The following is a 21,623-nucleotide window of genomic DNA, read 5'->3' as shown; positions in this document are numbered from 1 at the left end:
ACATAATGATTGGACAGGAACTGTTGTGTTAATGTAAATAAAATGCACAGTGATGTATTTGGTCAATGTACAACTGTTTACGTGTATTAATGACTTGGCATTACATAGGGCAACACCACTACATAATACAGGCGTTGCTGGTGTTTCCCTTTTCATTCCTTTGTAATGCTTTGTTGTCACATGGGATGTTCTTGATATGGCTATATATCTATATATATATATATATATATATATATATATATATATATATATATATATATGTATGTATGTATCTATATCTGGACATAAACACACATACATACATCTACATGATGGAATACATTTCCTATACTGCTGAATGACTGCGCTGGATGATATGTTTGTGATAACATCCGATGTCTGTATATCTGCAATGGCTTAGTGGTAAATCACATTTGCTGCGTGTGCAGGGTCCTGGTTTCGAGCCTTGCAGAGGCCGTTTATTTTGTTGCTGGGCAGAACAAGGCCGTTGGATATGGAGTGATTAAGACACATTAAAGCAGTTGTGAGCAGGTGTGCGTGGGTTTGCGCGGAGCTAAGCAAAGCTAACCTTCAATTACAGTTTCTTATACTCAGTTAGCCTCTACATTGCTTCACCAGTGTAATACTCGCATACTGGTAGCCAAAAAGGCTTACACCCTCTTGCTCCCGCACTTGCAAATACACTGCATTTGGTGATTGCATCTGACACTCACACCCCTGGGTGTGAGTGAGGACTACGATATTACCTTGTGATGCCTATTACATCAGATTACACGCCTACAGTATCGGGAATGGTTGCCCATTAGGTGAAAGCATGTAGTTCGACTGTATGGAATCCGCGGCCTGTCCAGAGTTTGATTCATATTATTGGTGTGTTCCTCTTACAATCTGCACCTGTCTGGTTAATACATGGGAACTGACATGCTTCAATACAAACAAGTAATTGGGTTTTGGAACCCACATCCTTCAGCCGAGTCATGCTACTGCATACCTAATATTTTATCATCTTTCTAAGGTTGTAAGTTGAATATGTGCTTTCTGCCCCTATCAAACCTCTCAAACGATTGGGGACAAACATCAACTAAATCAGGGACACGTCATAACAACATCAGGGACACATTTAAATTATTAGTGCTATTAACCTGACACATTGACAGACTCAGAGCATATGAATTCATACACATTTTCTGAGGTAAATGATGTTTATAACTTTTAATTGTTGTCATTATTCATTAAGTGTAATTCACCACCTTTCCTCCAAAAGTCACTAGTTTTAGGAGGGATTAAGTGGGACAGAGTTAGAATTTGAGTCGAAATCGGGGACAGTTCAGAGGTATGGTCCCTATTTGTTCCACCAATGGTTTATGTCCTGTCCAGTGGATTTGCTCTTAGGGTTTGAGAGGTATGGACATCAGCTATGCCCATTTCGGAATATTACTTACATCCCCAGGGTGGTTCTAATACGACTGCGCCAGCCAACACCTGCATGCCTAGGTCCATAATTGTATACCCATAGATCCCCCACCTGCCCCTCCTCTACAATACTCATCATTACTGTGGGTGCAGGTGGGGTATAAACACACCACTACACACTGCCCACTCTCCACGTGTTGGGACATGTCATACATTGTGTCGACCCATGGGTTGTCAGGCTTGTACAACCTACTGGTCCGTGTACATCTACAGCCTGGTTTGATGAATCATTACTGGGAATGACTCCGATGATCATTAATTTTTAGTGCCCACAAGGGACAACGATGTCTATGTTTCAAGATTAGACCTGACAGGTCTCTCCCACTGGTAGTATCCTGCCCATAGCGACACAAAGATAAACCTCTCTGGGAAGCAGTGGTGTGTTTACTTTTATTGTGTGCCTGTATGTCTCACCGGCCTAGCTGGAGGGATGGGGGGTTGATGCTACGAGTTACACGTTTGTTTTATTGGACCCCTCACCCCCATATACATGGCCTGTGAACATATGTAATTCGTAACTGCTGTATCATATCCTAGCTATATACATGTGTATATTTACAGTCATATATATATATATATATATATATATATATATATATATATATATATATATATACACATTACTATATACAGATATATCTGTATATGTATGCATACATGTATATATTTATATATTGCTGTCTATATACATATATATATATATATATATATATATATATATATATATATACATATATATATATATATATATATATATATATATATATATATATATATATATATATATCTAACAACATATGGGTCTATGGGTGTCTGCATATGTATATAGCTATATGTGGGTATGTATATGTATCCTGTCTCTGTATGTATATATTTGTACTATGGAGAGGGAGAGGTTTATTTCTATGCTGCTATGGATAGATATACACACACATACCTCTACATATATACATCTACATCTGGTTATCCCGTTCCTTGCCATATGGATTACACTTTGCTGCAGTGAGACTCGTAGTCGGTGTATCTGCTCATTGGGCGACGCCTCTGCCCAATGAACACATTTGCTTACATCCCTGGGGCTGTCCATATAGGTCCACATCAGCCAACACCTGCACACCTAAACCCATAAGTAGCTACCCATAGTTCCCCCACCTGCACCTCCTCTACAGCACCCATCCTTACCCTGGGTCCTGGTTGGTTCAGAACACACCACTACACACTGACCACTCTCCACTTCACGGGACCCATGTCATAAATTGTCTCGACCCATAGGTCCATCAGGCTTTCCCACCCTTGTATTATGGGTATGTATACACCCCAGCCAAAATGGTCGGTGCATCACCTTCTTTTGGTCTTGTCAATTTTTGGTGTGTCTCGCAAGGGACGCTCCCATCTGTGTTCCTAGATTAGATTTCACAGGTGCACTGTGTACCCCCCCCCCCGTTTGTATCCTGCTTGTGGCCTGGGGAGCAGTGGACAATTTACATTGTTTGTGGGTTTTTGTGTATGTTTCCCATGTCCGGCTGGGGGGGCGGTGGAAGGTCATGCTATGTGTTTCATGTTTCTTGCTTGGGCCCCTCACTTCCATTGGCATAGCTTGTGAACATACATCATTCTTGTGTGCTGGTTCCTGTCATAGCTGTACATCTGTGTATATCTACGCGCACACACACACACATACATACATACATACATATATATAGATAGATAGATAGATAGATAGATAGATGTGTGTGTGTGTGTGTGTGTGTGTGTGTGTGTGTGTGTGTCTGTAAAGCAATGCATACCCCGCGCAAATGCACTTACACACGCTTACTGGTGTTTATATATGCCTAAACCTGCTTACTAGTGCCTTATTCATTATGACACTGACACTTCACTCCATTTCACTTTTAATTGTTATTTTGCAGGTTATACAGCAGACAGATGTCGCAATATGTTCATGTACAGATTACCGATGGTAAATGGTATGTGATGCAGTAGGATTCAGCACGGGAATGTCTGTTCGTTAGGCGGGTGCTCTAACCAATACACTGTTGCTGTGCTGCTTCATTTGCATATATACCCATACACCCATGGCTCCTGGTTCCCTAAACACCCACCCCAATGCCTCCCTAACACTGCAGTCATCCATTCTCCAGTTGGATTTGTGGTGTATCCACACCAGTACACATTGGCCAATCCCTACTCCTGTAGACCCATCCCATCGGTTGACTCACTCCATGTATCCTCAGAACTCCCAAATTTTTAGTCCACAAACTTTGGTGACATGTGCGACCAAAAGGACACTATTCGCAATTTTTGGGTTGTCCCATGTGGGACACGCATGTCTTTATGTCAAGATTAGACTCTATACTTCATTACATCCTTACTCCCGTTAACATGACACTACAATAAGTTAATAAGTATGACTATGTGGTAACGCACACGTTACACTTGAGAGCATAATTATGTATGTGTTTGGTGTATTTCTTTTACAAATAAACCGGTTTAGTAATTGGCATTGCCATAGCAGGCAGATCACAGGACTGATTCCATGTGTGGGAAAGTCCTCACATTTGATTTTTTTCAGCACAGCACTGACTTCGGACATTGTACACACTTCTCTGTTTTAGCAGTTTTGTCACTTCTCTCTTTTGCACAACCTATTATTATATCTACTGTTGAGGTTTGTAAGGGCACATTCATGTTATTTATGTCTGCAAATGGAATGAATATGTTACAGAGAATGTACTTCTACATACAGATGTCTGCATGTGTGTATGCATATATACTTATAACGAACTCGTTGACCTCCACGGGGTGGTCCAATTAGAACCAGCCCATCCAACCCTGGCACGCCTGGATCCATAATTTCATACCCATAGTTCCTCCACCCCACCCAAGTTCAACATACACGCATACCATCCATTGTCCAGTTGCTATCGCAGCCATGACACACCTCCACACATTGCCCTCTCCCAAGCATTAGGGGCCCAACTAATATATTTTCAGGCTCTTCCACCATTCAGTCCTTGAACATACCTGCCCATGCTTGTGTAAAGGTCGGATGGCCAAATAGCCTATCAAATTTTTAGTAGTCCCACCAGGGACTACCCTCTGTGTAAAGTAGACTTAGCAGATCAACAATGTTACTCCCACTGGTAATATCCTGCCTGTGGTTTGAGTAGCAGTTCTTTGCTCACTCCAGATCACTTGATATGACATACGCTTACAGCACTATATAATACTGGGGTTGCTGTTGATTCCCTTCTCATTCCTTTTGTATGCTTTATTGTTACGTCGTTCTTTTTTCATAGATATATATATATATATATATATATATATATATATATATATAAATATATGTGTGTGTGTATATATGTAAATATTTATATATATGTATATATATATATATATATATATATATATATATATGTGTATATATATATATATATATATATATATTATATATCTGTACATACTTATATACATTTCCTATGCTGGGCACTGCTTAGACCTGCGCAAGCGCACTCAGACTTGCTTACTGGTACTTATATATGTTTACTGCGGGTCTATATCATAATACCAAAAATCCTTTTAAGCGAACACAAAAACACTGACACGTATTGCACGAAACATGATTATGTCGAACGTACTAAACCGCGAAATCCAAAAGGTCGAAATGTCATGGTTGGCCTGTCTGCGGTACAGCTCCGTAAGGTAAGTGTGTGATAGTTATGGACCTTAGGGTTAGGGTGCGAGTTAAGGTAAGTGCATAGATAGGTAATGTATGTAAGGTTTATTTAGGGTTAGAATTAGGGTTTTGTTAAATGTATGTGTGTGGATTATTTGTTTTGTTTTGGTATATTGCTGTAGGGTAAGTGTGCGATAGTTATGGACCTTAGGGTTAGGGTGCGGGTTAAATAAAGTGCATAAATGGTAATGTATGTAAGGTTTAGTGTAGGGTTAGAAGTAGGGTTTTGGTGCTTTACTTTAGGGTTAGAAGTAGGGTTTTGGTTTATGTATGTGGTTTATTTATTTTGTTTGGGTAGGCATTATGTAGTGGGAGGTGGAGTTGGCCGACTATGGGGATTCAACTTTTTGTATTTCGCGGTTTAGTACGCTCGGCATATTCGCGGTTTACACAATACGTGTCAGTATTTTCGTGTTTGCTTAAAGGGATTTTCGCTATTATAATATAGACCCGTTTACTGCTGCTTATTTGTGATTACACCCGCTTACTAGTGCCTTATTCATTATGACAGTGCCACTTTGATTGAATGACATTTAGTTAGATATCTCATGCGATACTCTTATGTTGGTTTTACAGCGAAACGACATTCATTCCACATGGAAAATGATATGTGCTATTGTTGGGCTCGAACCGTGAATGCCTGTTTGTTAGGCGGATGTTCTAAACACTACACTATTGACACTTGCGTTGATTCTGCATGTTCTTCTCTATTTGAATGAATTTGATGTGTAAGCTATGCTCGGTAGATGGCAGCGACGTGCAAACATGCTTTGCTTTGCTTACACCTTCGATATTGTGGCAATTCAAATGTATAATAGGGACACAGGGAATCTAACTGTGAAAGTTCTAGGGACAGGGCTCAACATTCCACTACGTGCTCGTGTGTTTGCTACTTTGATTTTATTTCACTGTTCGTGGACACTCTTGTATGCTTAGCATACATTTCGGTATCCACGGACACTGAATTACTGACTTACTATTAGAGGCAGGCTATACTAGTAGGCATAGTAGGTTGTGCAACTGTCGGGGCATGTTTACGCCTCTGTTGAGCACTTGTACATGCCCCCTGCACTCGCACATGTTTCCTGTGCATGTCGAGGGTGCGGCTGCGCCCCCTCATGCTCGGTAAATGGCAGCGACACGCAAACATGCTTTGCTTTGCTTACACCTTTTATATTGTGGCAATTCAAATGTATAATAGGGACACGGGGAATCTAACTGTGAAAGTTCTAGGGACAGGGTTCAACATTCCACTACATGCTTGTGTGTTTGCTACTTCGATTTTATTTCACTGTTCGTGGACACTCTTGTATGCTTAGCATACATTTCGTTATTCACGAACACTGAATTACTGACTTACTATTAGAGGCGGGCTATACTAGTAGGCATAGTAGGTTGTGCAACTGTCTGGGCATGTTTACACCTCTGTAGAGCACTTGTACATGCCCCCTGCACTCGCACACGTTTCCTGTGCACGTTGAGGGTGCAGCTGCACCCCCTCATGCATATTCATATGGTGCTCTGCACCATCTGTAGTGAGGGCACTCGGCACAAGGCTAAAACCGTCCTTGCACCGAGCTTCTTGAATCCCAGGATATGTGACTAAATAAGTCTAGACAAGCAGAGATGGCTGACAGGTGAATCTTGACAGAAGAGGAAGCAAGACCAGAGGATAACTCGCACAAACACTGCAAAACCACTGGAGTCTAAGCCTTAAAAGGATCTTGGTTCTTGTCCTGACATCAATTAGAAAATCTTTTCTACTTAACTAATACATGATTTTCTAGTAGCAGATTTCTTTGCCTCCTTTAATACCCACTGCATGTCCTCAGAAAAAACGGTGTCTAAAAGGTACAAAAACCTGCAGGCTGGGGTCTATCAAAGTAACTCCTGTCTTGTGTGTTTGTGTGAGGAAGCTTGTGGTAATTGTTCTTGGCCATTTATAAAAGAAGGAGGAACCATTGTTGCAAGGGCCAAAAATAAGTTACTACAGTTAACCCTGAAAGTACTTCTGAATCTTTAGAAGAACCAGAGTTATTAGAGGAAAGGATGGAAAAGCATTCAGAAATATTCCCATTCATGTGAATGAAAGGTATCTGCCCTCCATGCCTATGTTCAAGTAGTCTTGGAACATAATTTTGTTAACTGTCTGTTGTTGCTACAGGTGAACAGAGCTACTTGAAGAGTTTCATACAGATGGATCAGTTCATGGAAGATCCAGATGCAACTTCCATTCATGAGGGCCTGAGGGCCTGTCCTGGAACGTCTTGTTCTAATGAAATGTATGTAGGCTGAAGGGACAGATTGTGCTGAGTCACTAATTTCAAAGCAAAACAGTGAGTCTGCAAAAGGGGTAGGACTGTGGTGTTGTCTGTGATTATTAGTAGAGAGCCTGGAGTTCAAACATGGTTTGGTGGTTTGACAGTTCAAATGTTATTCCTGACTCTCAATCTGATAATCAGTCAGAGAGACAGGGGGGGGGGGTGTTGTTTTCTTTTCAAATGAGGGGAAGACACAGAATTTAAAGACTTGAAGGCATTAAGTAAACCTTTAGCAAAGCCCAGCCAATCATACTTGTGTTTTAGAAGAGAAAGGTCTAACTTTATGTTTTCTTTTTCTAGGACCCCCCCCCAGAGAAAGAGTGGTATGAAAGACTGCCCCTTCCCTTGGAAAGAAGCTCCTCATAGCAGCTTAGTGAAGGAACACCTGCTCCCTTTTCTGATGACAGTAATTGTGATTCTCCCTTACCTGAAGAGGGCATCTGAACAGCTACAGAGGACATGCCTGCCTTCCAGTCCTTAGTGGTTTTCCAAGAAGCACCAGCAAAAGGAACAAGATAAACAGATGAGCGGTCCGTAGAACTCATTCACTAGCAGCTGGGGTGTAGAGGAAGCAAAAGTCAAGACCAAAACCTCTTACATAATTATTCTTTTTCTTTGTGTCACTTGGGGAAGGAATGATCAACAATCAGCACCATGTCCTTATCACAAAATGTGAATGACAAACAGATCCTTGGAGAGTTGGTTTTACCTCCTGAAGTTCTCAGGTAAATTTTTTTTGGGTGACAACCACCAAATACACTAACCTAGTCCCCAGCAACAATTCCTGACAGAAAAGTAACTTTTCCTCACATAAATTTATAATTTGAAAGTGAATCCAGACAAGTTCCCAAAAACAGCATCTGACAAGTATGTAGAAGACCAAAAAGAAAAAGCCAGCACCCGACTCCTGTAGCATTGGCAATACTAATTTATTCCATAATAGAACAGCAAAAATTATCACAGTACACCAACATGGTTGTACCGGTTTTAGCCTTCTTCAGCAACCAAACATGATGCAAAAATAATTAAACCTAACATGCTATCTCCTTTCTTATATATATATTCGTACTGCAGTCAACGAGCGCCCTCTGGTGCATATAAAAAATAATACAAAACTAACAATCCACATAAAAATGTGATTGTATACATGAAAACATAATTTAAATAGGGATGCTTCAAAAGTGATCATTAAGACCCGGAGAAAAAAGGGCCCCCAATTTTATGATCCACATTTTTTCTTTGTTAGTAAGAATTTCAAGTAAAACATGAGATTGTTTATTCCGGACCTTAATATGATCAATAACCATAAAACAAAAGATGCCCATAGGATGTCTAGAAATATGCTTATACAAAGAATTGGAACCCTTTTTATTCTTAATATGACTCAAGTGTTCCCCTATCCTTACTTTGAAAGGACGGGAAGATTGTCCACCATAAAATGTTCGACAATTGCACTGGGCCAAATAAATCACCCAGGAAGTACTACAATTAGCAAAACATAAAACATTATAACATTATAAACTTGTGGACAATTATATGAAGAAAAAGTTTGGGATTTTAACACCCTAGGACAATAGGTACAATGACCACATGGGTAACAACCCAATATTGATTGACCAAATAAACTAATTTGAGTGGTTGAACATAAGTCCTTTTCATAAACCCTCTTATAGTGACTGCAGAGGATGTGGTAAAATTTTTTCGTAATTTGAATTTAAAATGTTTTTTTCATGGCTCAGATGAGGTTGCCTCTGAGTTGAGGGATTTTCGCTTCAGGTCCTCCAGGTTCAGGCCACCTATGCTACCCATTGTACAAGCATTCCAAAATGCGGTCCTTAAGGATTTACATTTACATCTGTATAAACAGGACATGGTGAAGGATAATTTGGATAAACAGCAGAGAATATGCTTAGAAAAGCTTATTAACAATAAGGAAATTGTTGTTGTCTCTGTGGATACAGGGGGAGCTGTGGTGGTCCAGGATTTGGAGGACTATGAAGCTGTAGGTGTGCGTCTGCTTTCAAATAGTGCCCATTATCAAGAAATAGAAGTGGATCCAACTATGCAATTTAAAAAAGATATTGACAACTTTCTAGATATGGCTAAAGATGAGGGCATTATTACTAATGAAGTATGCTATCATTTGAAGGTTGATTATCCCAGTAAGCAGTACATCCATTTTCTGCCGAAAATCCACAAGGATCCTATAAGACCGCCCGGCAGGTGGATTGTTAGTTTTGTATTATTTTTTTATATGCACCAAAGGGCGCTCCTTGACTGCAGTACGAATATATATAAGAAAGGAGATAGCATGTTTGGTTTAATTATTTTTGCATCATGTTTGGTTGCTGAAGAAGGCTTTGGCAGAAACTGATACAACCACGTTGGTGTACTGTGATAATTTTTGCTGTTCTATTATGGAATAAATTAGTATTGCCAATGTGTTGGCTTTTTCTTTTTGGAATGCTTTTGGTGTTTGGCCGTGCACATGCCGTTCAGGCAGGGGTTGTTTGAACTACTTTAAGTATGTAGAAGAGCCTAAAAGAGTTAGTGTAACAACTTGCCTGAAAAAAAACAAGTTCTAAAGTAAATTTTTTGTGACAATTCCCAAATATACTAGTTGTAGCCAATGGTTATACATTTTGACAGAAAAACAGCAGTTTGTTACACAAAGAAAAGTAATTTGAATGAATTCCCCAAAGGGAACCCTGCATAAAAAGGGTTCCTATTAGCTGACCGAAGACGCAGGTTAGTGAATGCGTCTTGGTCAAGCTGTAAATGCTAAAACGGCAAAATATCAAAGCGGCATGTAAGCAAATTCTTTCCCAGGGAAAGAATTTGCTTGGCCGCTTTGGTAGTTTGCCATTTTCGGCACTATAGTGCGATCTCGGAGTTGGTATATTTAAGTAGGGGGTGTGGGGGGGGGAGCCCCCCACTTAATTTCAAGTTTTATAGTGTTTTCTTTTTTTTTTTTTTTGTTGGAACAATGATTTTTTTCCCTTGGAAAAAAATTGCTGTTACAGTTCTGTTTTGTAAGCTTTCGCTTACATGGGGTCGATTAATCACCGTTCGCTAACCTAAGCGTTCGGTGATCTAATACAGACCCCATAAAAATGCCAGTTTTGAGGTGAAATGTTTTAGTGACACTCACTAAAACTACTTGTTCTAGCACATAGCAAAAACTTTTGAGAGAAAACAAAATAAAAACTTTTCTTCACAAATACAGGTTACGTGGAAGGTATTTTCCCATGATATATTATCTGCTCAGCCTTGGAGAAGTGTTAACTGTCCATCAATTACTCAAAGCCTGCAAGGAAGATAACACTTCAATAGCAAAAAAGTTCTTAACTTTTACCACCCTAGCCACTGACATTATACTGCTCTCCTCCAGTTGTACAATGGCTAGGACATATAGAAGGTGTCCTAAAGCTTTAGATACTGGTTGCTCATCCAGACCTTGGTAGGATATATCCTCATATGACGTAAGCTACTGCAACACTGATCTAATGATGAACATATTCACAGGGTCATAGGAAGTTACTAGGCTAATCTCTCTAGGGCTCTCACAAGCCTAGTTAAGTTCTACACTTATTACCACGATCAGCACCAATTAAAGACGGTAGCTGCTTTAGGCGAAACACTTCTAAAAACATTAGAATATAGTCAAAGCTACATTAACAGGCACAACAGCTATAGCCAACTTTACAAGCATATCTAGGTTATGTCCTTGAAATTTTAGCAAGTATTTCATTAACTTCAATAAAAATAAATGGAGTAAGTACTGGAATCTGGAATAATTATTTTACATTCGAAACACCTTTAAGGTTAAGAACAAAAGGGAAAGGCAATATTATTTCCCTTCAGAGCTGGAGGTTGTCTCTCTGCTATGAAAAAACACCAGTTAGGAAGAGAAGCAGCTATGCTGGAGGAAAAAAGTTTCACAGACATGCAGTAGGGCCAGCTGCATCACTTCTGTCAGTCTCAGCTTGTGGGCAGTGCCAGGCACAGAATTAGGAATTCATAACTAGCAGCAAGCATATCTGAATGCTGGAGCAGTGCACAAATCTGCAGTTTAAATCAGAATGTTCCTCCCAAATTGGGAAGCATTTGAGAGCCTTGTCTCTCCCCTATAGAAGACAAACACATGTATATTCCAATTCAAAAACTCTTCCATCAATTTAACATTCTCTATAACAATGGCATATTCAGGAGAAGACCATGGAAAAAGAATACTTGCGATCATACTCTGAGTCAGAAGCTGGATTTAGCTCAAGTAAATCCCCCTCCTTCCTCCTACGAAGGATGGGGTATGGATTTCCTCTTTTTTCGTTTATCCTCCATTACTGATTAAGGTAGTGGACATTTAGTAGCAAAGCCATGGTATTATTAGTGGACTGCGATCAATCAGGAACAAAAAAAAAAAGAAATGATGGAGTCTCACGAGATATGACTGTGTCCAGGACTTAGATGTTTCTTGAATAAAATGCAAATACTCTTCCACAAAGAGGAGTTAACAGATAGTTAGTGTCTCTTGTCGAGGCATCAAAGTCAATGCCACTTGTACTAAAATTTCTTTATGATACTAAGTCTTACTGCCAACAAATGAACATTTGATTCCTGTTGAAGTAAACTGCCTGAAGGAAAAGAAGGGTCTTTGCTTTAAAGACTACCAAATGCTTTTTGATATTACTAGGCAATAATTGGTGTATAATCCTTAGCATTTATACTGCCTTGTAATGATATAGGTGAGGTTTTTTATAACTTTTTTGAAAGGCAACAAAAACTTTGCAGCTGGAGCATTTGAATGTGTTTTTTCATGTGAACTTGATGAGATATTTTTCTGTCTTTCAGTACAGGCATTTTGAGATTCTGAAACCTGTTCCCAAGGTTTATTAAACATTAATGAAATCCATAGCTCTATCACTAGCATAAGAAACTCAGATTTCTCAGATATTCTGTTTTTTGAGTCTTTAAAATATAGTCTAATGTTTGAAACTTTTGTTTAACTAGGAAAACTTGCAGTACTTTCTGCAGATTTTAGGGTTTTATTAAATTTTTTTACAAATCTCATGATAACTAGCATTATTAGACTTCCGACACTCAACAGGGAAATATTTTACTGTAGTTATTGTACAATAAGGACATGAACAAGAGATAATCATAGCGGAGAAAAAAATATATACGATATAACAAAAAAAAAGACAAGAAATTAGGCTATCGTAAACCAATGCTGCTTATACAATGCATATGACAGCTGATATCATAAGTAACTGATGTGGATGTGACATCAGCCACGAGATATATAAGGGATGACTATAGCCAAAAAAATCTAGCAGACTGTCACAGCTTTAGTGGTATAAAGTCCATGTGTAATTATCTACTACCACAGTGCCCCTCACACAAAGGAAAAAAATACATTACAGAAGAAAATGGGGTTAACTCAATGTTATCAGTTTTTTTTTTTGTCTGTTGGTGTCAGCTTATCTTTATGGTCTCATCAGAACATTTGTGAGTACATTCATTAATTGTGCAAAGTATTTTACCTTCAAAAACTTGATCATTTTCTTCACTACACCTCCTCTGATTGCCTCTTCTACTGCAGTTGAAGAATGCAAGAGAACATGGCTAAGAAGTCCCACTGTTCGCTTAAAAATAAAGTAAAAAAAAATTAAATCAGAAATTAAATTACCTATTCATTTTACATAACTGTAAGCAATAAATACAAATGCACCATGATGAACTACAGAAAAATTAAAAGTTATGTACTCACCATAATTATGCATCTGTGTTGCCCATATTCATTCATCCTCAATTACTTGGTCTCAGATCTGACTCAGACATATTTGCAAGATGCTTAGATTTAACTCTTGGGCTCCTCCCTTTACACATGATGCCCCAGTCAACCTGCTACACCTCAGACTGAGTTTGCTGCCTTATAAGTCATAGGAAGAACTACTACTAGGTTAAGACAAAAGTAAGACTAGTAGTAGCAGAACTGGGGCTCAGACCTGGAACAGATGTTCCACAATAACCATAAGACCATTCGAGGAGCTAATAGGAAGGAGGATGGAAGGGGAGGATTTGAGGAACAATGAAAATGAACAACACAGATCCATAGCTATTCTGAGTACATAACTTTAATATCTAATGTTCTTTTCTTTCATTCTTCAACTATTACAACAAAGTCCTCAGCTATGTGGAAGTTGGGTGGCCCTCCTAGAAGGATATTCTGGAATACTGCAGAGCAAAGGCAGCCCTGCTCCAGGAAGTCAAATCCAATTTGTAATGAGGAATAAAAGTATGAGTATTACACCAGGTAGCTGCTGCACAGTTGTCATCAATAGAGGTTCTAGACTAAAAGGCAGATGATGTAGCCATGGACCTGTTGGAGTGGACTTTAGTTGGCCTGGGTAAGGTCAAACCTCATTGACTGTAAAGAAAGAATATGCAGTCTGTAAGCCATCTGGGTAAAGTAACTTTATAAACTGGTTTACCCAATTTGTTTGGGGAGAAAGAGACAAACAATTGCTCTGACTTTCTCAAATTTTCAGTTCTATGGAGATAAAAATGTAGTTGCCTATGTACATCCAAAAGATGGAGCATGTATTCTCCTTTGTTAGCAAATCTGGGAAAGAAAATAGGAAAATTAATGGCTTGATTAATATTTGTTTTGGAGGCTACATTAGGTAAAATGATGGGCTGGTCCATAATGTAACCCTGCCTTTGTGAAAAATGAGATAAAGAGATTTGGAAGAGAGACCCTGGAGTTCAGAAACACGTCTCACAAATGCAATGGTTACTAGAAAGGCAGTTTTCCAGAATAATATTTTAAATCAGATTTAGTGTATGGTTCAAATGGTTTCTGAGTTAAACCTTGCACATGCCCGTCAAATCCCAGGGAGAAGCGGAGTCCTAAGCAAGAAAGTACCTTTGAGAAATGCATTGCACTATTTTGAAGAAGCTAATGAGGAAGTATTTTTGCCTGAATGAAAATTAAATATGACTGCCAATTGTACTGTGATAGTAGAGAAACTAGCTCCATCTTGAAGTATATATGCTAAAAACTCTAGGACAGCAGAAGTATGAGCAGTGAAGGAGTCCAATTCTCTCTGTAGAGCCCAAACAGAGAATCTTTTCCATTTACTTTTGAAGATCTTCCTCATACAGGCCTTGTGGGAAGATAGAAGTATCTGTCAGATTGGGGAGGAAAGCCTGGGCTATCTAACTATCGGTGGAATTGGCAAAAACCATGCAGTCAGCTTAAGGCCTGTAATTTCCAGATGCTCCATCCCTGTGGGATGAGAGACACTGTCTGGACTGGGGACAAGTATGCAGAGTGAATAGCAAAGGTGAGACCAAAGGAAGAGGAACCACACTTGAAGAGGCAAAAAGGGGCAATGAGGATAGCCATGCCCTTCAACCAAAGTGCCTTCTGTAAGATATTTGGAATTAGAGGTACTGGGGTATCTGGGAATAAGCATAAAGCAATCTGAAGGGTGAAACATGGACTACAGCATCTGTCTGTGACTCCCATGGAGGGATGATTAGGGCAAAGAACCTACTGTATTTGTTGCTGTGCGAAGATGTAAAGAAATCATAGCAAAGTTGACTCCATCACCAGAAAATCCTCTCCACCACCGAATGACTGAGAGACCACTCATGAGGCATCAAAATGGACCTGTTGAGTTTGCCTGCTAACATACTTAATTTCCCCAGTATGTGCGTTGCCTTAAGAAAGCAGTTGGGGTAGATCGCCCAATGCCACACTCTCATTGCCTCTTGACAAAGGGGATAGATACGTTTCTCCTGTTTGCTGATTTACCAAACAACAGACATGTCGGTCAGTCTGAATCAGAATTGTTCCAAGAGGAAGGGCATCCTGGAAACGCTAGGAGGACCATTCTCATCTCTAGGACACTGATGTGCAAACTGCTCTTTTCTGAGGACGTCATGCCTTGGACTGTCCATCCCAAGAAATTCCCACCCATCCCAGTTGTAAGGTGTCCGTAATTACCATGGCTACTTGGGGCAGAAGTACAAGAGGGTGTCCTTGGGAAACTTCATCCAACTGAATCCACCACCGCTGATGGTCTTTGTATACTTGAGAGAGTTTGATCGGTAAAGACAAGGGATGGTGAAGAAGTGACCACTGAATAGCTAAAGTCCACTGAGGAATGTGCATATTAAAATGGGACATAGACACTAAGGTTATGGCTGCTGCCAATGACCCTAGGATTTGAAGAAGAAGAAATCTGGTTGGGGAAGAAGGGTGTGAGATAATTTGCTCCAAATGACACATGGTGCAACTTACTCAATGTGGTGGAAGTGAGGCTATCTGACTCATTGTGTTCAACTGAGCACCTATGAACTCCAGGCTCGGAACCAGTTGATGATGATGAGCCTTGCAGATGCAGATGTTGATGGAGATGCCTAGAGACTGACATAACTGAAGCAAGTTGTCCCTGGATGTCTCTAGAAGATGCTTGGTTGGTGTGGTGAGAAGCCAGTAATCTAGGTATGGAAACACTTGGAATCCCAGCAGTCTCAAGTGAGTTGCTACCACTGCTATAAATTTGGTAAACACCCTGGGGGCTGTGGTGAGACCAAAGGCCATTAAAGTATCTGCAAAATATCCCAACTAACAAACAAACCCCAAAAGTGAAAAAGTCACACAGACAAACTATTTAGTAAAAACTGCAAGAAAAAAGGTAATTTGCATATATCCCAAGGTCCTCTACTCCAATAGGTTTAAGGTATCACACAGTGAATATTCTAGCTTGGCTATGTTTTTCTTGCAGTTTTTACTAATTGGTGTGTCTGTGTGACCTTTTTACTTCTTGATTTTGTTTGTTAGTTGGGATATTTTGCAGACACCATAACGGGTATGGACATCAGCAGGGTTTAAAGACCCTGTGTTTCTAGAGTACAGCCAAACAGTCCACTTATGCTCTGTTAACAAGTTCATAAGAAGTTCAAAACATTCATGATCACAGCTAGGGTTGTTTGGCTTTGGTGGCCTGAATCTGTCCATAAAGACTTAAAAAGAAAAAAGTTATGGACATTCAGTAGCTATATAGCTGAAACCCTTGATGTATTTAGGGGGTTAATTGCATATATCCCATTGTCCTCTATTCCAGGAGGTTTAAGGTATCACACAGTAAAAACTCTAGCTTGGCTAGATTTTTCTTGTAGGTTTTAGTAATTAGCTTGTCTCTGCCACCTTTTTACTTTTTGGCTTTCTTTGTTACTTCAAGTAGAAATCTTGGAAACCCTGGTTCTGTGGGCCTTCCCCACCATGAGGATGGCATCTTCCATTAAAACTCCCCCCTTTGCCTCTGGCGGAGATATCCCCATGTGAATTCAGGAAACGACCCTGGGACTTATGGAACCATACTTTCTTGCCTCCTTGTTGATTCCTGGAAAGGGATTGCTGCGGAGTAAAAAAGCATATCCATATGGCAGACAAGGTCTTTCCATCTTGTTCACTCCAAGAAAGTGTTTCCTTAACAAAGAGGCGAAACAAAGATGATCCATCAAAGAGAGCACTGATGAAAGTAAAGACTTGAAAAGCTCTTTAAAGTCGGACAAGGACATCAAGGACTACAATGTTACAAGATATATGTATGTCTAATCTCCCAGGTCATCCCATAGTCTCAGGTAGAAAATATTTTTTGAGTAAAATGGGACAATTTCTACATAATTTTTTACTTCCTACAGTTGAAAAATTACCAACCTATGTGAGAGACGTATCTGATTTTTTGGAAAAAATTAAAACTGTAGAATGGAACAATAAAATGTTCTGGATTTCATTAGATGTGAAAAGCCTTTATACAAATATTAGTCGTAATTTTGGTTTAGAAGCAGTTAAGATTCTTTTTAGGTGACTGCCCAGTTACATAGTATATTATTGAATTACTGGACTTAAGCCTACAGAATATTTTTTTTGAATTTTGTGGTAGATTACATAGACAAAAAAGGCAATGGGGGCATCATTTGTCCCTACTTTTGCCAATCTAAGTATTTTTTTTTCGAGTCAATATATATCTACAGGTCACAATTTTTTATAAAATACGTCAGGAAGTATTTCAGATACATTGATGATCTAATTTTTTTTGTGTGAGGATGGTAAAGAAATGGTTGATAGTTTTATACAAGAAATTCAGAATAATAGATTTGGAATACAATTTGATGATATTAAAATAGGAAAAAAATATTTCATTTTTAGATGCAGTGTTAGATAAACGCGAAAAACATCTTAGAACTGCAGTCCATAGGAAATTTCCAAATGGGGTATTTTATTTCATGGCCCACAGTTGCCGCCCTCCACACACAACTGAAGCTGTACCAACAGGAGAGTTTAAGAGACTCTCTAGGTTGTGTAATAATAAGAAAGATTTGGATGTAGAAATAAATAAAAGTATGGAACTGTTTAAAATGAAGGGTTTTAGTACTGATATGCTAAATAAAAGTATAGCTAAAATTTTAAATGATAAAAGAAATACTCAAGTAAGGTGTAAGCAAGGGAATGATGTGATAGATGAAAGAACAAACATGTACTTCACCACTACTTATACTAAGTTTAGCCCTATTATGGTGAAATTGTTGCATTTCTATTGGGGTTATATGTCCCAGTTTAAGGAGATTAAAGAAAATATAAAGGGAACACCTATTATATCATATCGAAGGGGAAGAAATCTTAAAGATTTTTTAGTTAAAACTATTTTTACTCTTCCTGTGGAAAGAGTAAATAATGGTTTAATTAATCATGGAACAAGTAGTTGTGGTAGGTGTAAAATGTGTAAATATATTACACAAAGCTTTAATAAAATTAATGGAATAAAATTTCAGGTCAATGTCAGTTTTAGCTGTAATACGGAGGGTATTATTTATGCTCTGAGCTGTTCTTGTCAGAAGTTTTATATAGGACAGAGTAAGAGAGCTTTTAAGGTAAGACTGATGGAACACCTCAGGGATATAAAAAATGACAAGCAGGAGAGTTCTGTAGCAATACATTTTAACCAAGTACATGGGGGTAACATAGAAGGTCTTAAAGCATCTATTTTAGAAAAAATAAAAGTGTATGCTGATGGTGATGAATTTTTAAAAAATGAATTGTTGGTCAAAGAATCCATTTATATTTTAAAATATAATACTATGTTTCCTAGTTGGTTGAATGCAGAAATGAATTGGAAATGTTTAATGAATTGAATAATTGCTTTATTGATTAATTAACTGGTGTATATATAGGCAGGTGTATTATCTTGTAACATTGTACTCCTTAAAGGCTATTGTAGCCGAGACGTCAGAGACATTAAAGCTACTGGTGTGGATTTCCTTGCCCTGTGGTCTTTTTGTGCATTTGGATTGTGCTGCATCTTTTGTGGTTTTAAAGGACATCAATGCATGCCTGAACCAACTGCCTATGAGGTACCGTCAGTACCATGGGGAATTAGACTCATGAACACATTAGAGATGAAAAAGAGAGTAGCCAGTTGTGATATAATAGGTGTTCCCTTTATAGGTTCTTTAATCTCCTTAAACTTCTTGTAGTCCTCCACAGACATAGACTTGGAGAGGGATTTGGAAAGCTCTTTAGTCAAATTCCACTGTAGTCTGGCAAAATGTGCCTAGTAATTCAGAGACTGTAAGGCAAAGGGCACTAAGGCAAAAACATGCTTTCTGAATCTGTCCAACACCGTGGACTCTCTGTTAGGGGGATGGTCCGAGGAACTATGCTCTGCCAGCTCCTTCTCTGTAGCTGCTGCTACAACCATATCATCAAAAGAACTCCCTTACTCCAATGTGTCTTGTTCTTGGGTGCAAAAAACTTAAGTGGACAATGTGGGATGGGTTCTACAGTATCTGGTTCCTTCCACACCCAGCAAGAGACTAGATCTATAAGCTCATCTGCCAGGGAGTCACCCAAGATGTAGATGGGCCAGACACAAAAGCTTCCAGGAACACTGATTCCTCCTGGGAGGGGGAATCATAGGACCATTCACCTTTCTGATTGAGAATTTCTAAGATGTCTCCAAAAGAGATGTCATCGGTGGAGACCTGGGGGACCCCTCCCCTCACCAAAGTCCATGTTTTCAATGAGAGAATCCTGAGGGGAGTCTATGCGTCTCCTCTTGCATGTTCTGTTATGGGGGGGTTTCCTCAGTGGGATGGTCTGGAGAGGTAACCGAAGAGGAGGAAAAGTCCTTGAGAGTGACTGTCTAGACACTTGATGGGGCCAGCTGTAATTGTGTGATAGGCCTGAGAGGATCACATCTCGGACCCAAAGGAGTCAGGGCTGTAGGATATAAAGAGGAAAGAGTAGTCAAATCTCTCAGATGAGAGGAGACCCTCTCCACCACCTCAAAAGCAGAAGGACTGGGACTAGCCATAGCTGGTCGCACTGGGGCCAAAGTTCCAGATGCCACCATGATCTAACCCTACCTGGAAACATGTCTCAAGGGGGGAGTCAGACCCAAGCTGTCCAAAGCTCCAAGGGGCAGGGATGACTCTGACAACCTCAGAGTGGAATACAGCCCCCCACCCGGACCAGGCGCTGATTCTTTGGCTTTGAGACTTGTCCTGGTCCAAAGGAATCAGTGCTGAACAACTCAGGGATGAAGCTGGAGTAAAAAAGTCTTCCTGTATTTGGATCTCTCATCAACATTCTCGGGTTTCTCAGATCCAAAGGCCCCAAAACTGCCAGGCATATTGGAGAAGGAGAAATCACAGTGTATGAAGTAGAAGGATGGTTCACAAAACTAATGGGAGACATAGATGGAATAACCCCCATATGAATCTGAGCTCTGAGGAACTTCCTCATCATCCTATCCACTATGGCTTCTGAAAGGCTCCTAGAGGACCTGATGAAGGAAGTGGTAGACTAGAGACAAGACTCTCTCCTCAAGGTCTTCTGAAGGAAAGGAAAATGAAGTTAAGGAGAAAGAGGCTCCACAGAGAACCCTGGGGACCAGGTCCTTGTAGACTTGGTAAGAGAAGTTGTCGGGTGGCCTGATGATGTTGGATCCGTCTGTTTTCGCTTTGGATCAGAGGGAGCTACATCTAATTTCTTTTGAATTTTAGTAGAAGGCTCCAATGAAGGAGTTGACTTAGGAGAATGGGTTGGAGACCACTTTCTTGATTCTTTTGCCTCTGAACAGGCTTTGGATAATTTTGCAGGGATTTGAGCCCTTGGAGCAGAAGAGAGGAAAACAAAGGTGGCAGGAAGCCCTTCAGAACTAATTTGTGCAATGGTCCTTGGAATTAAAAGTTGCACCAGTGAAGTGGTGTGTATTTAAGTGTGAAGCTCCCAAGCAATAGATACAATCCCTGTAGTTATCACAGTTAGGGATCTTGTTCTCACAGGAAGTGCATTTCTTAAAACTTGTCATTTTTTCTGACATGATGAAAAACATTTTTTTTTTTAATTAACTACCAACAATGTTAGGGTAAATAGGATAGCCTCTAGAGGGTAGAAAAGGAGAGAAGAGAAGAAAAGGCACCAGCAATGTTACTGACAGCTTCTTTAGGTAGAAGTGAAAGAGAAGAGATGACAGGGAATATAATATTTGAACCTAACATGATAGAAAAGGGAGGTAGATGAAGAGAAAAAAATAGGTTTATGTGAAAAAAATTAAGGAATTGAACTCACATGACACCCAAAAAGCTCTTTGAGAAGGCTACATGTCTATAGCGAGATGGTGACAAATAAGATTAGGGGTACAGCAGGTTGATCGGGGCTTTATGGGTAGGAGGAGGAGCTCGAGAGCTGGATCTGAAAGTCTAGTAAATGTGGCCAAGTCGGATCCAAGACACAATAGTTGAGGAAAAAATTAAAAGGACAACATCAGACCACACATAGTAAAATTTGCATCAGCTTCTTCAAGGTTGAACTATCCATACAAATGGCCTTGAGTTACTGAAGACACAAATGTAACCAAATGCTCTTTAATACTTTTAAAGAAAAACACCAATATAAGTTTGCTCAAGTTCAGCGATGCTTGTTATTACTTTGAACATATTTTTCACTGGCTGTTACAATGAACCATACTTTTCATTTATTTGCATTTTGGTTACTGGCTAACCATACTAGGGAA

At 39.5% G+C, this 21,623-nt stretch overlaps 1 protein-coding gene across 1 annotated transcript in view; it reads right to left on the bottom strand.

Annotated features, from left to right (window-relative positions):
• TTC12 (tetratricopeptide repeat domain 12) overlaps nucleotides 1-21,623 on the bottom strand; it is a 1,640,087-nt gene that overhangs the window by 141,418 nt on the left and 1,477,046 nt on the right. The window contains exon 18 of the mRNA XM_044081062.1: nucleotides 13,074-13,175. Coding sequence (XP_043936997.1) covers nucleotides 13,074-13,175 — 102 coding nt within the window. The remainder of the gene's footprint in view (nucleotides 1-13,073; nucleotides 13,176-21,623) is intronic.

This window comes from Protopterus annectens, chromosome 8.part0, assembly GCF_019279795.1.
Source record: "Protopterus annectens isolate FY-2018-M chromosome 8.part0, PAN1.0, whole genome shotgun sequence".
NCBI lineage: Eukaryota > Metazoa > Chordata > Ceratodontiformes > Protopteridae > Protopterus > Protopterus annectens.
This window is presented reverse-complemented; position numbering and strand designations above follow the sequence as displayed.